The sequence below is a fragment of the Lolium rigidum genome, chromosome 5 (assembly GCF_022539505.1).
Source record: "Lolium rigidum isolate FL_2022 chromosome 5, APGP_CSIRO_Lrig_0.1, whole genome shotgun sequence".
NCBI lineage: Eukaryota > Viridiplantae > Streptophyta > Magnoliopsida > Poales > Poaceae > Lolium > Lolium rigidum.
In genome coordinates, this window is record NC_061512.1 from 240866286 (window position 1) to 240883260 (window position 16975).

Here is a 16975-nt window from a genome sequence, read left to right on the forward strand (position 1 = left end):
ATGTCTGTCGTGATTAAACAGAGAACAGTTCGCCACAAACAAATCAAACTTACAAATATGGAACGAATTCAATGGAAATTATTTAATTTAACTACCTTCCGACCTTGATGAAGGTTCAAAAGTCTCTCCGCATGCGACACTTGGCGCGTTGTGGTGCGAGAATTTTGCTGGGAAGTGGTCTCCCTGCTCACCAAGTGTCGCAAGGGAAGCAAGGTGGGGATGAGAGAGGAGAGAGAATTACAGGTGATGGTTCAGTTTTCCCTTTATTTTTTAGATTCGTTTTTTCAAAATAAAATATATTGAGAACCGTAAATTCAAATTACGAACCATTTTCACTTTTGAGACCTTCGCGTAGATCTTCAAAACTAGATCTCATGTTGATAGATTTCAAGATACTTTTTTCGTACTTCCAATACTAATATGGTTGTACTCATGTTGTGTACCTAACTGCTCTTTCGGTACTTTTGTTTTTAGTGTATTTAGTGCAGTTTTTATTTACTCGGTCAGTTGTGTTAGAGTAGATATGTGTGTATTATATTTTGCCCATATGTTAGGGGCCCTTTTGCATATTGCACCTGTACATTGTACTATATATTGTGGCCTTTTGGCCCCCGCATATACAACACGGATTATTCTCCTATCATGGTATCGTAGCCGTAAGGCTTTTTTCGCATCGCGGCCGCCGCAGACCGCCCGCCTTGGCATCTCGCCGCCGCGCCCGGTCGCCGCCGCCGCCTCTCCTTCACCAGCTCCGGCCGCCGTCGGCCGTTCTCCGCTGTTTCCCGGTCTCCCGCCGGCCGTTCTCGCCGTTCCCGGCCGCCTCCCGTCGGCCGCCCGCTGCCCGCTGCTTCCCTGCTCGCAGGCCGCTGCTCCGGCTGCCCGCCGGCCTGCTCGCCGGCCGCTGCTCCGGCCGCCCGCGCCTCCAGGCCGCTCGCCCTCCCCGGCCGCTGCTCCGGCCGCCCGCGCCTCCAGGCTGCCCGCCCGCCCTCGATCGGGCGTTCCGCCGCCGTCCCTGGTCGTTCTCGATCGGGACTTCGTTCTGGAGATCGATCTCCTGATCGGCTCGATCTGAGCTTCGGCTCGGCTCGGCTTCGTTCGGTTCGGCTCGGCTCCGTTCGGTTCGGCTCGGCTCGGCTCGGCTCCATTAGTTCGCAAAAAAAAAAAAAAAAGCAAAAAAAAAAAAAAAAATCTACAGAGCTATGTCTTCCTCGTCGGGTTATGTTGCGATTCCTCGCTGCCCGGTGACTTTTGATGGCGCGAATTATCCTGATTTCGCTGCCTTTATGCGCGTCCACATGCGCGGTCTTCGTCTTTGGGGTGTGCTTTCTGGCGAGGTCCCTTGTCCGCCGCGCCCCGTTGCTCCTACGGCGCCTACTGCACCGACGTCCGTTTCCCTTGCCCCCGATGCTTCTCAGGAGGACAAGGATGCAGCCAAGAGTGCCGGCGATATCGCTTCTGGTTGATTATGACCGGAAGGTTGCGACCTACCGGCTGGATCCGACCGACTACACTCGGTGGATCGATGATGATGCTCGGCTGCTGCTGTTCTCACTTCCAGTGTTCTGCCTCAGTATGCTGCTGAGTTCATGAGTCTTCCCACCGCTGCTGCTCAGTGGGCTTTTCTTCGTCAGCGCTATCAGCCGTCTGGGGATGCTCTTTATCTGTCTGTGGTTCGTCAGGAGCATGATCTTCAGCAGGGTGATTCTACTATTGACGAGTTCTATACTCAGAGTGCTGCTATTTGGCGTCAGCTTGATTCTCTTCGTACAGCTGTGTGTGGCACCTGTCCCTGCTGTCTGACTGTGCGCGCGGATCTGGAGTTTCAGCGCGTTTTTGAGTTCTTGTTGCGGCTTCGCCCGGAGTTTGAGCCGCGTCGTGCCCAGCTGCTTGCCCGTGGTCGTGTTCCGCTCTCTGAGGTACTCGCTGAGCTGCGCGCAGAGGAGACTCGTCTTCGTGGTGCTGGTCTTCTTGCGGTTCCCTCCGCACTTGCCGCTCGTGGTCCTTCCGTGCCGTCCGCTCGTGGTTCTCCCGTGCCGTCCGCTCGTTGCGGTCTCCGGCACCGCCGTTACTCTCTACTCCGCCGGTCCAGGGCCGGAGTCGGTCCTCGGCAGCCTCGTGGTCCTCGTCCTCCCTGCGCCTTCTGTGGCAAGGCTGGCCACGACGTCTCTGGCTGCTGGAGGAGGGACCCCAGCTTACGTCAGCAGTACCTTGATAAGCTTGCTCGTCGGCAGGCTGGTTCTTCAGGCTCGTCTGCTGTTGCGCTGTCTGATCAGGACATTCTCCGTGGTCTTCGTGGTCTGCTCGCTGCTACAGGCTCTTCTTCGACGGGTACTGCTGGTTCTGTGTCTGGCTCTTCTGGCACCGCGCGACCACCACCTTCTACACAGTCAGGTACGTCATCCCCGTGGTATCTGGATTCTGGAGCTTCTTTTCATATGACTTCTGCGTCTTCTATCCTTTCCGCTCTTCGCTCTCTTATTTCTCCTGTCCGTGTTATCACGGCTGATGGTTCCTCTCTTCCTGTTTCTAGTCGAGGCACCATTTCTACTTCATCTTTCTCTGTTCCTGATGTTTCTCATGTTCCTAGCCTTAAGATGAACCTGTTTTCTGCTAGTCAGCTTACTGATTCTGGTTGTCGCGTCATTCTTGACGCCGATTCTTGTGCTTGTTCGGGACCGCCGTACACAGGCCCTGGTTGGAGCTGGCCCTCGCAGCCTTGAGTCCCCGGGCCTCCGGGAGTTAGGCGGCTTCGCGTTCCTTCCGCCGACACTTCATCTGCCAGCTCTCCTGCAGTTGCTGCTTCTGTCACTGGTTCTTTTCAGCAGTGGCATCATCGGCTGGGTCACCTTTGTGGCTCCCGTTTATCGTCATTAGTTCGTCGTGGTCTTCTGGGGTCTGTCTCAGGAGATGTGTCTTTACATTCGTGTCAGGGTTGTAGGTTAGGCAAACAGATTCAGCTTCCCTATCCTACCAGTGCGTCTGTATCTCAGCGACCTTTTGATTTAGTTCATTCTGATGTTTGGGGTCCGGCTCCCTTTGCTTCCAAAGGGGGCCATCGATACTATATTTTGTTTATTGATGACTTTTCCCGGTACACCTGGTTGTTTTTTATGCGCTCTCGCAGTGAGGTGCTTTCTATTTATCGGCGTTTTGTGGCCATGGTTCGTACTCGGTATTCCACTCCCATTCGTGTGTTTCGTGGCCGACTCTGCAGGAGAGTATATCTCCCAGGCACTCGCGTGGTGTCCTTGCCGAGCGAGGGCACGCTTGCCCACTTCTCGTGTCCCGGCGCCCATGCTCAAAATGGTGTCGCCGAGCGTAAGCATCGTCATATTCTTGAGACTACCCGTGCTATGATGATTGCTTCCTCTCTTCCGCCGCATTTACTGGGCGGACGCTGTCTCTACGTCCACTTATCTTATTAACATTCAGCCTTCTGCTGCTCTTCAAGGTGGCATTCCTCTCGAGCGTCTCTCTGGCAGCTTGCCAGACTACTCGACTCTTCGTTTATTTGGTTGTGTTTGCTATGTCCTTCTCCCTCCTCGCGAACGCACCAAACCGATCGCTCGATCCGTTGAGTGTGTTTTTCTCGGATACGGTGATGAGCATAAGGGCTATCGCTGTTGGGACCCCGTTGGTCGTCGGATGCGCATCTCTCGTGACGTCACGTTTGATGAGACGCGTCCTTTCTATCCTCGTCCCACCTCTGGTACATACCCGGTGGATGATCTCTCTTTTCTTCTCCTTCCTGATGCACCACCCTCCGTCCCTCCTGTTTCTCCTCCTGATGCGCCCTCTCCGACTCCGGTGCCATCTTCGCCTCCTAGTTCTCCTTCCTCTTCTTCTTCTGATTCCACTGGTCCTCCTTCTCCCTTGTCTCCTTTTCCCTTCCACTATTCTCGGCGTTCTACGAGTTCCGGACTCTTCGCTCGATGATCCTTCTCTCTCCTCTTCCGATGAGTTGTCTTCTTCTGATGAGTCTCCTAGTTCTCCACCTCTTCCGCCTGTTCGTCAGCGTCGTGCTCCCAACCGTTTCTCTCCCAGTCAGTACGGTCTCTCTGTCGTCTCCGAGCCGACTTCTTATCGGGATGCCGCGTGCCATCCTGAATGGCAGCTTGCCATGGCTGAGGAGATCGCTGCGCTTGAGCGCACTGGCACCTGGGATCTTGTTTCTCCTCCTCCTGGTGTCCGTCCTATCACGTGTAAGTGGGTCTATAAAATTAAGACCCGCTCTGATGGATCTCTTGAGCGCTATAAAGCGCGTCTTGTGGCACGTGGCTTTCGGCGGGAGCACGGCCGTGATTATGATGAGACTTTTGCTCCTGTGGCTCATATGACCACCGTGCGTACTCTTCTTGCTGTTGCTTCTGTTCGACGCTGGTCTGTCTCTCAGCTTGATGTTCAGAACGCTTTTCTTAATGGCGAGTTGAGTGAGGAGGTTTACATGCAGCCTCCTCCTGGGTATTCTGTTCCCGATGGGATGGTTTGTCGTCTTCGACGTTCTCTTTATGGCCCGAAACAGGCCCCTCGTGCCTGGTTTGAGCGCTTTGCCTCTCGTGGTGACTGCTGCTGGTTTCTCTCCTAGTTTTCATGATCCAGCGCTATTTGTTCACACTTCTCCTCGTGGACGCACTCTTCTCCTTCTCTATGTTGATGATATGATCATTACTGGTGATGATCCTGAGTATATTGCCTTTGTTAAGGCTCGTCTTCGTGATCAGTTTCTTATGACCGATCTTGGTCCTCTTCGCTATTTTCTTGGGATTGAGATTTCCTCCACTTCTGATGGTTTTTATATCTCCCAGGAAAAGTATATTCAGGATCTCCTTACTCGTGCTGCTCTTGTGGATGAGCGCACTGTTGAGACTCCTATGGAGCTTAATGTTAAGCTTCGTCCTACTGATGGTGATCCTCTTCCCGATCCCACACGCTATCGCCATCTTGTTGGGAGTCTTGTTTATCTCGCTGTCACTCGTCCTGATATCTCTTATCCTGTTCATATTCTGAGTCAGTTTGTCTCATCTCCTACCACCGTTCACTACAGTCATCTCCTTCGTGTCCTCCGTTATCTCCGTGGCACGATTACTCGTCGCCTTTTCTTTCCTAGTTCCAGTTCTCTCCGGCTCCGGTGCTACTCGGATGCTACTTGGGCGAGTGATCCTACGGATCGTCGTTCACTTTCTCGCTTACTGTGTGTTTCTTGGTGGTTCGCTTGTTGCTTGGAAGACGAAGAAACAGGTAGCGGTTTCCCGTTCGAGTGTTGAGGCTGAGTTGCGGGCTATGGCTTCGTTGATTGCTGAGGTGACCTGGTTACGGTGGTTGCTTGCAGATTTTGGGGTCTCTGTTACGACACCCACTCCACTTTTGTGTGACAGTACAGGTGCTATCGGCATTGCACGTGATCCGGTCAAGCATGAGCTGACCAAGCATATTGGTGTTGATGCCTTTTATACACGTGCTCGGGTGCATGATCGGGTTGTTGCGCTTCATTATGTGCCTTCAGATTTACGAGTTGGCGGATTTCTTTACAAAGGCACGGACTCGCGCGCAACATGACTTCTTACTCTCCAAACTCGGTGTTGTGGATCCACCCCGAGTTTGAGGGGGTGTTAGAGTAGATATGTGTGTATTATATTTTGCCCATATGTTAGGGGCCCTTTTGCATATTGCACCTGTACATTGTACTATATATTGTGGCCTTTTGGCCCCCAGTAATACAACACAGATTATTCTCCTATCAAGTTGCTTGTGTGTATGACTGTACCTGTACTTGTACTTGCTCGTGTGTGCGATTGTACTTTTGTACCAGTACTTGCTCGCGTGTGTGGTTGTACTTCTGTACATGTACTTACTCGTGTGTGTGTGATTGTACTTCTGTATATGTACTTGCTCGTGTGCGCGACTGTACATGTACTTCCTCGTGTGCATAGATGTACTTATGTAATGTACTTGCTCGTGTGCTACCACATATTTTTCTCGGATTCCGACCGGAGCGGATATTAACCGGTTTCGAATTCAAATGTGAATATACTTACTGCAGATTCGAATCGTGAACGGGGCGAACTCGAACCGGAAACAAAAATATTCGGATGTATGCTCTTATAGTTGATACATATAGTTTTTGCAAATCTTGAGAGGGATTTGAACTTTTAATCTTATGTAGTTAAGAAAAAAGAGACACAATTTACGCTAAAACTCAAGTATTGATAGAATTTAGAGCTAAACATGCTCGCCAAATGAATTCGGTAACTCAATAACCTAACCTTGTGAGATTGGCCTTGGCTCTTGACTCAAAATCGGATTATCCGGTTTAAAACATTCAAATTATCCTAATTGAATTTCGGATAATCCATATCAGCATGCTATTTTCTATACCATATCCTGTACCGTATCCGGAGCACCACATCGGAATCGTACAATCTTATATTTAAAATCGAATATGGACAGCTTAAAACGGATTCAGAGCCGGTTTCGGCAGGGAAATTATCTATCCGTTTACACCCCTATCGATTGTACTTCAGTACATCTATTTGCTCGTGTGCGTGACTGTACTTCTGTATCTATACTTGCTCATTGGCGCGAGTGTACATGTACTTACTCGTGTGTGCAACTGTGCTTTACCCGTACTTGCTCGTGCGCGTGGCCGTACGTACGTGCCTATACGCGCGGTCGGACGTATGTGGCTGTACACGCGTGGACGTAAGTACTAGAGCTGCTCACTTTCCTACTCGCGCGGCGGGCCACGCGTCAACCGTACGTACTTGTGCGGGACAAAGTTTCCCTTCGTAAAGGTCGATCTCTAGCTAGTGATGCCCTTGACATTGCAGTTAGTAGGCCAAGTTTGTGAACAATGCATCTAAGCATTTAAATGAGGCTCTCGACAATCTTATGTGCACAAGGGAGCATGAACGGTGGACTGACAAAATTCCCTCTTTTTTTAAGGATAAAGGCAGTCCATCTGCAGTCGGATTAGATAGAATAAAAAAATTATATACAGAAGAGTTGTACAAGCTTTTTAAGGAAATTCAGTTGGCATTATGTCGCTTTCTTTTCGAAATATAGTGGAACAAAATACAGCTACGGTTAGCACTAGCAGCAGTCTAGCAATGCGGCACGGAGAAACCATAACCGCGTGCTCACACACAGTTATAAAACATAATAAGAGGCTTGCAGCCCGCAAAGACCCATCAAACTATGGATATTGGACACAACAGCACTGCATATGTTTGCTATTTTTAGATGACTCGTTCATATTGAGACCTTACCTGCACTATGTTGGCCGCTTTACAAATATAAATTAACCAATTGGAAAAGAGTTTATATACTAGTATGAGATCTCGTAAACATTGTTCTTGAAGGCAGCTGATCATATCGAATTTTGGACTAGTTACAGTTACAGCTACAAAACCACCGTGCCTTCATCTGGGTATAACATTATAAACTATTAGGGGACGGTTGCTATAATCCTAAATACGACAGCATAACCACAAATAGTTACTGATCACAAGGTATGTTATCTGGATCTGCCGCCATGTTGTCTTGTTCGGTACGAACATCGTCTTCTTGGTTAGGGGGGTTAGCTTTGAGCATATAGGACTCTGCAAATCCTAACATTTCTTGAACTTCCTTCTTGTACTGCAGGATATTGAACATAGTTACGTCAACTTTGATGATTACTAAGCACAGATTTACCCAGGACACTTCTATCTTAAATTTCGAAATTCAAGACTTGGATCTCGACCCATGTGTCCTAAGCTATTTTAGTCTTAAAGAGGCTCTTAGAAACTGCAACATCCGATGGCTTATAGCAAGAAAATCAGTAAAACTACATAAGCTGCCAATCAAACAGTGATTTGTATTCCAATCTCAAATGCAAGTGCACACTCGGATAGGAATGCATTGCTAATCTGGGTGACCATTTGTATCTCATATCTAAGTTAAAGCTGATTCACTTATTTCCAAACGGAGGTAGTTGCTTAAATGTGAACTGAACAGCATGCAAGTTCAACACTAATCTTAAAATTTAAAATTTCACTAGTTTGTTAGTCAGAAATTCGGAAAAAATTACCATCGACTGATCATCTACAAACAAAATCTTAATTAATAGGTAAACGTATACCTCGTCCACAGCACCACTCTTTATCTTAGACTGCATTATGCACCATTTTTTGAAATGTGCACCTGAAAGTTCAGAGTCACCGCCACATTCATAATATTGCAAAATATCATTTGCAGTTTTGAGAAAAGACAAGAGTTAACACGAAGCACCAACCAGCACTTATTTTAAGACTGCACGAACTAGAATTAACAGTTTTCACAGTCCATCTGCAGTGTATCTGAAAAGTAACACATCAGTTAAATATAGCACTTAGTGGTAACACAGTTGTATCTGTAGAACTGTAAAATAAAAATATATACAATCATAATAGCAAGCGAGGATTAAAAACTGAGCTTGCCCAAAATTGCGATAGCATCAGCTTGCAACTTAAGTGCGAAAAGAAAAATGTAAATGTATCAACCACATAAACGAACTGAACTAAGTACCTCAAAAAATGAACCAAAAGGAACATCATGTACTTGCTGCACAGTCTCAAATACCTACATATTAACCAGTGGAAACAAATATAATTTTTGATCTAAAATATATAACATAATGTAACTACTGCTACCTCTGTCCATAAAAGAATGTCGAAAGTTTATCTAAATTCTAATGTATCTAGGCACTATTTAGTGTATAGATACATCCAAATTTGGGCAAACCTCCGACATACTTTTATGGACGGAGGGAGCACGATTTAAGAAATAATAGCTTTATACAAACATACCAGATCTGTTTTATCAGCTGAAAGAACCATATGCTGCCACTCTGTCATTGCTGAATACGGAGGGCACATAGGACTGTGGCATATGGATTTACAATTCAGTTCTCTCACTTGACCATCATACTCGTCTGCGACATGCCATTGGCCAAGCTACATTAAGGACCATGTTTGCTCAGACCAGTATCAAGTCAAAAGAACCAGTTGATAATAACAGGATGAAGAGCATTATAAGCTTTTGTATTTTCTAACTGATCCAGCTGTTCAGGAAATGTTTGTGCATATGTCATCGCTCACCATAGAACTCAGAATACGGAAGCTTATCGATTGTAGAAACATGCATGAGGGATGGACAACAAATTAATACACATGTAAAGTTTTGGACGGATCAATATAGAGTTATAGACTGGCATACAATATATGCAAACTTGAGTTTAAAAACTTCGAATGAGGCAAGTTGATTCAGGGCAGTAACCCTGGCATCGCACTGATTGCCTGGAAGAATTGCAAGAAAGTCCTACTTAAATGAAAGCACATAAGGCCTAAACAATAATATCTAGGGAAAATGGTTATATGATTTATTTATTACCCAGGACATGCATCATCTTCCTTTTAAGATGAGGCCCGTCGAAATGGGATTTTTCCCTACAGTTTCTTTTCAAATAAAAATGAGGCCCATCGAAATAGCGTAAAGGTACATAGACAAAACAAAGAATGAAAGAAAAACTGAAAACAGTAAAAAGAAAACAACAATGTAGCTAGCTCTAGAAAGGACTATAAAGCAAAAAATAAACTGAACCAACTACTCCCTCCTTCCGAATTTAGGATGCATATTAGGTTTGGTCAAAGTCAAACTTTGTAAAGTTAGTCTCATTATATATGAAAATATATTTACTTTTATAATACCAAATACATATAATATGAAAATATATTTCATGATGATTCTAATAACATTGAGATAATGTGGTATGATGCTATAGTTTTCTATAAATTTAATTAAAGTTTACAAAGTTTGACTTTGACCAAAACTAATATGCATCCTAATTTGGGAGAGAGGGAGTATCTATCAAGAAAGAAAATGGTTATATCAAAAAGTACAAATAAAAGTAAATGTTTTCCTTCCTCGAAATAAATAAAATAAGGGCAATGAGGATTAATATTAGCTGCAACTGAGCATTAATTTTGGCAATCTAGTACTCCCTCCATCCTAAAAAGTATGTCTCAACTTTGTCAAAATTTGCATGTATCTAGATCTACACACTAAAACTCGTCTAGATACATGCATATCTAGACAAAGTTGAGACATCCTTTTCTTGAAGATGGGAGTATTATTATTAGATACTATTTATTGGGTTCAAGATATTAACCGCATCCACAGTTTTAAACTTTTCATCAATGCACCTTTTGGCCAATGTTCAATCATCCATGAACAGCTGGGAATGTAAGAATGCCCTTTCTTGGAAAAGCTCCAACGATATGTACTAAGGACAACGATTCCTGTCTGAAAGAGCTGGCATTGTGCTGGATACTTACATTGATGTCTTTATCCTTACGAGCTGTCCGATATTCTGTTGTGTAGCTTGAGTCATCACTTAGTAGATTATTAAAAAACTGCTCTGCTGTACACGGAAATGTTCCCTGAAATGAGATTCGATTAAGGATTAGTTGTCTTGTCAATTGCAAATTCATTGAAGATATAGCTAGCCATTATTACATCAAATACAGATACTAGAACTCCTTCTTTCACAAAAGGTTGTAGTTGCCCTGTTAAATCAGCAAAATCTTCTGGAACATTTATCTCCTTCCTGCTATTCTTTCTTGAGCTACTGAGGGCGCGCAATGCAGATTGGGCACGTTCCTATAATCCAATATCCAAAATCCAAATGTATTAAAACAATCAATTCTGATAAACAACTTATGGAGATTACCACCTATCATGAACAAGTCCAGAAAGGTCATTCTAAACTAGTGCTCCAACAGTAAGAATCCAAATATGCAAACAGCATAAGCATCATTTATCATAAATTCTTAATCAGAAAATATGTACAAAAAGAGGATGAGTGTGTCAAACTGTCAATACCTGCTTCTCGGCCTCTATCATTGTATGAAAGTTCTTAACAGCTCGTTGCAATGCTCTAATAGTGTGGTTTCTGTTCCAAAACGATGCAAATTTATATCTGACTCTTCCTGCAGAAATATTATAAAATATGTGAAATAAAGCAATTGACCACACTTCCCAGTCTATATAACCATTACCCGTCCTTACTGAGCCTGCAGAAAAAAGGTATGGTTTTTGTTCTATACAATTTTGGCCACCAAGAGCTCTTTTAATCTGTTTTGTGGCACGGATGCATGACCATTAGCACTATACACGCATTTATTAAATTTTTAGGTTGCAGTCAATGTTGTTGCGCCAACATAAACTTGCAACTCAATTAATAGTGAACTCTTGCAAGCTACACAACTACACTCACAAAACTCAAATTTACATGGAGTCATTCACCAAAAAGAAATACCAAACAGAAGCAAGCATCAAGATCCAAGGTATGCTTAAGCTAGAAGGAGTGCAGAAAATTACTCCCTCCGTTCCCAAATAGGTGGCATATAAATTTAGTTAAAAAGTCATTTTTTCTAAGTTTGAACAAATATATAGAAGGCTATCAACAACTACAATATTGAATAAATACATCATGAAAATATATCTTATGGTGGGTCTATTGATTGGTATTGTAAGTCTTCATATTTTTATATATATACTTGGTCAAACATAAAAAGAAATGGCTTTTGACTCAATTTATACTTCACCTATTTGGGGATGGAGGGAATACATTACGTGTATGCACCTAAATATTAGCTAGATGCAAAATAATGAAGACCACATTATGTACGTACCTAGTGAAAACAGTGGCCATTATGATTTAATTATAATCCCAGGGTAGTTGGTACGCGGCTAATAATCAGTGGAAGGCTTTAAGTTTGCATTACTATCCATGAGTGCAAGAGCAACAATCAAGAAAATAGGCAAATGTCTGTTTGTTTAAGAACTATGCAACATCCGTGAGTTTTAAATCTTACCGTCAGGGTATCCTAAGGGAGGAACGCCATGTCCACCAGCTCCCATCCGAAGAAATATCGTAATTGCTGGATTAATAACTGCATGTTGACTTCTCCTTATCTACTTGTAAGCAAAAAAAAAACATTAACATTTTTACAAAGGAAATGATAGAGAACACAGAAAGGTGTAGGGCAAGGCTCACCTCATCAATATCTCTCAAAGGGAGCACAACCTTCATAGATGAGAAAGGATGTTCTTAGTCACACGATATCAACTATCAACCAATGAAACAAAAAGATTCATTTCCAATACAAGCTATCTAGTTTTACCAAAGTATAAGTTACAGAACACATCAACAATGATACGATATTCAACCCAAATAGGTAAATTTAGTTTAGAAAATATCAGGGAACATTGGTTTCTAAAATGATTGCTGACAAGTACATTAAAGAACAATTCGCACATGAGCTATGAAAATATCAGGCCATGAAACTCAGCATATTTATTAGCGATAGTCTCCACTAGATCTCAAGCAGCAGGACAAGGCCATATATATGAATGTATATAATACCAAACTATGTCAGCATTTAAGAACCAGGACAAAAGGATCTGATCATCTAACTAAAACCAACTTCAACAAAATAAAAATCGACAAAATGATTCATCACGTACTTTGTTATCCTATAATTTCCTCACCCTGTTACCAAATAAACAGGCAACACAAGAAGATCTCAAAATATTTTCAGAATGCTAGAGGCACGGGGAACTCCCACATATTTGCAAAAACGAACATACACATTTTAGTAGATGAACACCAAGACAGGCTCTCCTTATATAGCTTAAAAACATCTATATAATATCTTGAGAGAAGTCTAATTTACCCCCCTAAACTTGTCTTAAAATTCAGCTTACAACCCTGAACTTTACTTTGGTTCAGCTTTCAACCATGAATTCTAAAACGGTTCAAAATCGCCGCTTGCATTGTATTAAGCTGGTTTTTCTTGTACCGTGTATGTTGTATGTTGATGAGTTGGCACAGTATATAGGAAGAAAAACCGCTAACGGGGGAGAAAAACCGGTTCAATGCATGTCAAAAAAGGGTAGAAGGTCCAATTCCGAACGGTTTATAAAATTCAGGGTTGAAGATTGAACCAAAGTAAAGTTGAGGGTTGTAATCTGAACTTTGAGACGAGTATAGGGGGGTGAATTGGACTTCTCTCTAATATCTTCATATCTCCCGAATTGCCTCTTTAGAATTTAGATACACAATGAAACCAACAGGGCATTAAAAATTGAACATTTTCTGGTGAACACAAAGAAAAATAAAGTGTTCTAAATAAAACACCAAACAAATGCATCAACCAAGGATGCAGTTGAATACTGTATGTAAGCTAACCTTGATCTGCTTAGAGAAGACGTTTGAATGGAAGCAAATGTGCCATGAAGAAACATACATTCGACCATGATACAGAAATGACCTCTCAAGTGCACATGAATAGCTGTGTTCAACAACCTGAAAGACAAAAGCAAGGACACAATAACTCTTGGAAGTTGGAGACTCTAGTATTAGATCTATGCACGAATCCAATTAAATAGTTACTTGCCTCATCTGGAGGGAGCCCAAAAATTGTCTGCAAATGACCTGGCTTTTGGTGAACTACAGTGGGGCCTTGTTTGTCCATGGAGATCCTTCTACGAGCATCAGCCTCAGCAGAGTTGTTTAGAACCCTAAAGCATAAAATGTTTGATATGTCAGAAAAATCTCGATGGAGGTTACTGATTTAATAAATGAAACCAACAGACTTGGGCAACAAAATGTACCGCATCAGGGTATTGCATATAGAAATCGTAAATAGAGCACTGTTGGCTTAATGAACACAACAGGAAGGCAATACTATAGCGCCACTTATGTTGTCGAAAAACGCAAAGTAAAATAGTGAAGCAATCAAGCAAGTGACTAAAACATGTGAAAGCTTTTCAAGCATGCAAAATTTCATAATAGGATATCACACTTAACAGCAAACTAATAATAAGAACAAGACTATACGAAAAGTAAGATGTAATGAATAAGCGAGATATAGACCTGGAGGAGCTCTCATGAACCTTGATTGCCTTAATATGAAGACACACCTGTCAATACATAAAAGTACCAAAATATTAAGGAAAAATCCATTTTCTGAAACCAAGTGATTTTGTAGAAATCAATTACCTGGCCAGATGAGCTATCAAGCGTATGCCAAACTGGTCCACTCTGCCCTTCAGACTCAACTGGAACAGTAACTGAACCAAGTGTTGTGCTCTTCCATACAATGTCCCAATCATATATTTTCACCTTTATCTATGGAAATGTACAGAAAGAAGCATGAGTTACACTTTCCTGAAGTACTACGGTGGAGAAGTCTTCTTGTATTAATATGACTGTTCTTAAGGAGAGGGTCTATGAAAATATTGCCAGAACTGACTTTCTAGCTTGAGAACAGCAACAGTTAAATACCTCATTTGGCAAAGCTTTGCTTAGGGGTTATTATTCTTCCCTGGTTTGTGTTAAGCTTGTTGAACTTTTTCAATACTCTCCAATTTCCTTGTATTTTAACATTTTGTACAGGTTTTCTCTATTTAGTGATCTTCTTGTATTGAAGAATTTTCATAACAAAAATGGATGTATTCTTTTAGTGGAAAAAATGAGCAAGGGCACAATTGCTTCAAGGTGATGGTAAGCCATCATGAAGTTACTATCAAAGACAATTGTGTGACAAGGTTGTCCTATTATATCAATAACAATGCGCTTCAAAGTGGTGCATGAAGTGTGACTTTTGTCATGTTTACCAGTAAAAGCTACAAACAGAAACTGCATGTTGTAAAGAAGAATGAAATCTAGGCCAGAAGAGGAAGTAGTGGCAGTAACCTTTACAGGAAGACTTTCAACAACAAAATTGAATTCCTCTCCCCACATTGGGTTTCTTGATCCAGGGACCATGGAGCTGTAGGGTGTAAGAGAAAAAACAAAGGGGATAAGTAGACTACTAAATTTGCAGAGGAATGACAGTACAGTCCTTTTTTTTGAGGGAAAATGGTACTACAATCCTATCCTCTATAGTTCGACAGGTCAGTTCAGTCAGTAAACATTTCTCACCAAAATGGTTTTCTTGGGTAATTGTTCACCTTGAACTACACGACTATCAAAGGAAAAAAAAAAAACTTGCTTGAGCTATAGTATGCGTTTCTGGATTCAGAAATGCATTCGGGACATATTCAGTTAATGTTGTCACGGCGAGACTATCATCCAGATCAACTATCCACGGAATTGACCGGATTGCTTACATAAAGTAGTACTAGTGAACTGATCGAATTGCTTGCATAACGTAGTACTACTGAATTTATCGAATTGCTTGCATAACGTAGTACTGAATTTCCCAATCACCATGAGCAAGTAAATCACCTGAACCGCTTCTCCTCGCCGCAGGTGATGAGGGCGTACGGGTCCGACGTCCCGTTCAGATTCGCCGCGATGAGGTTCTTCGCCGCTAGCAGCTCCAGCTGGACAGACAGAGCATAGCAGAGTCACACACACACAGCCGCTCAGACCAGACCAAAAATTCATTCAGGGCCGCAACAAAAAAAAAATCAGACAAGAGGGTGATGAGCGCGCGGTCACCTTGACGACGTACGCCGAGGGCCCGCTGGAGCCTCCCTTGTACTGCCGCACGCAAGCGAAACGAACCGATCAGCACGCACAAACGAGCGCATTCATTCGCGGAAATTTCGGAGGGTGGGACAGGCAAGCGGCGGTTACCTTGTCTGCGGCGTCGAGGTCCCGCGCGAGGCTGAGGTCGTCGGCGCCGGACCCCGGGGAGGAGGGGCGCGGGGCGAGGAGCTCGAAGGCGGCGTAGAGCGCGACGAGGATCATGGCCGCGGCGCAGGTGACCTCGATCTCCCAGCAGGTGGGGAGGAGGAACCCGAGCGCCGCCGACGACGACATGGTGGTGGTGGGGGGCGGGGAGGGGGAGCGCTAGGGTTTCTGGGAGGAGGAGGGGAGGGACAAGCGCGCGATGGCCATGGGAGGGGAATGGGAAGGTGGTTGTGGGAATGGGAGAGCAGGCGACGAGACGAGGCGGAGAAGGTGGAACCGGTCGGGGCTCCCTGCGGTTACTGGACCGACCGCACGGCTGGCGGTGCGAGGGCGTGAGGCGGCGCGAATCTTGATGCGGTCGGGGGACAGGTCGGGTGGGCCCGGCCGACGGTCGCGCTCCGGCACCGGGGTCAAAACCGTTTTTTTTTCCTCTCTTGGAACTTTCCGTTTGGTTCTTGTTTTTCCTTCGGACACAAGGAACTTTCCTTAACCTCGGCGACAATTCGAGAATTACAAAGGAATGGAATCCGCCATTTCGAGCACAAACAACATTCTGTACCTCTGTTTTCCTTGTCTCATCTAGCTCTTTCCCCTTTCTTGCACTTCGTCGTTTGTCTCCACCACATCGTCATCCTCCTCCCATAACGGCCTTCCCCTCAGGGACGGAGCTAGGGGTGCTAGCTGGGGCCATGGCTCTCTTTTGCTGAAAATTTTGCTGAAAGATTCACTAAAATATATGTGAATTGCTCTCTAAATTTTTGAATATTTGCCTATCTGGCCCCCTCCAAGAAAAGTTTTGTTCAATTGGCCCCCTCCAAGTAACATTCCTGGCTTCGTCCCTGCTTCCCCTAGTTTCATGCCTCGACTTGTGGTGACATCATCAAGGCGGTGCATCGGGCTCGTCTTGATCTTTTCTTCGAGAAACTCGGCGTGATTTAATTATAAGAAAATGGGATATGATGAACAAAAAATGACATAGGTACTAGTCAAGCTAAAAGTCAAAAAGAAACAAGAAAAAAGATTGTATGAGCTTGTGTGGGGGGGTATCAATTAGGGTTTGCACCTCGATCTAGCCTAACGATGCTTATTCTATGTTGGGAAATGATGAGCACTCATCGTCTACACGGAGTTCAGCCACCCCGTCGACCTATACGGCAAAACCCAATGGGAACAAGGCATTTGGAGGAGAGGAAGTGGTAGTGGGAAATGAACGGTCAACTGATTATCGAGAAGGTGTTTCTGTGGACCTAC

The 16975-nt window shown here is 44.1% G+C and overlaps 1 protein-coding gene across 1 annotated transcript; it reads right to left on the reverse strand.

Moving 5' to 3' along the window:
* Nucleotides 1-7297: 7297 nt before the first annotated feature.
* Nucleotides 7298-15901, reverse strand: LOC124653697 (BAG-associated GRAM protein 1-like). The gene is made up of 18 exons (XM_047192765.1): nt 15668-15901; nt 15530-15571; nt 15314-15411; nt 14780-14855; nt 14084-14212; nt 13958-14004; nt 13479-13602; nt 13271-13387; nt 12077-12106; nt 11895-11994; nt 10900-11006; nt 10534-10677; nt 10353-10457; nt 8826-8972; nt 8545-8598; nt 8273-8336; nt 8120-8181; nt 7298-7635 (listed from the first exon to the last, which is right to left on the reverse strand). Exons 1-18 carry the CDS (start codon nt 15851-15853, stop codon nt 7495-7497), a joined length of 1773 nt encoding a protein of 590 aa, XP_047048721.1. The 5' UTR covers nt 15854-15901; the 3' UTR covers nt 7298-7494.
* Between the last annotated feature and the right edge of the window lie 1074 nt (nt 15902-16975).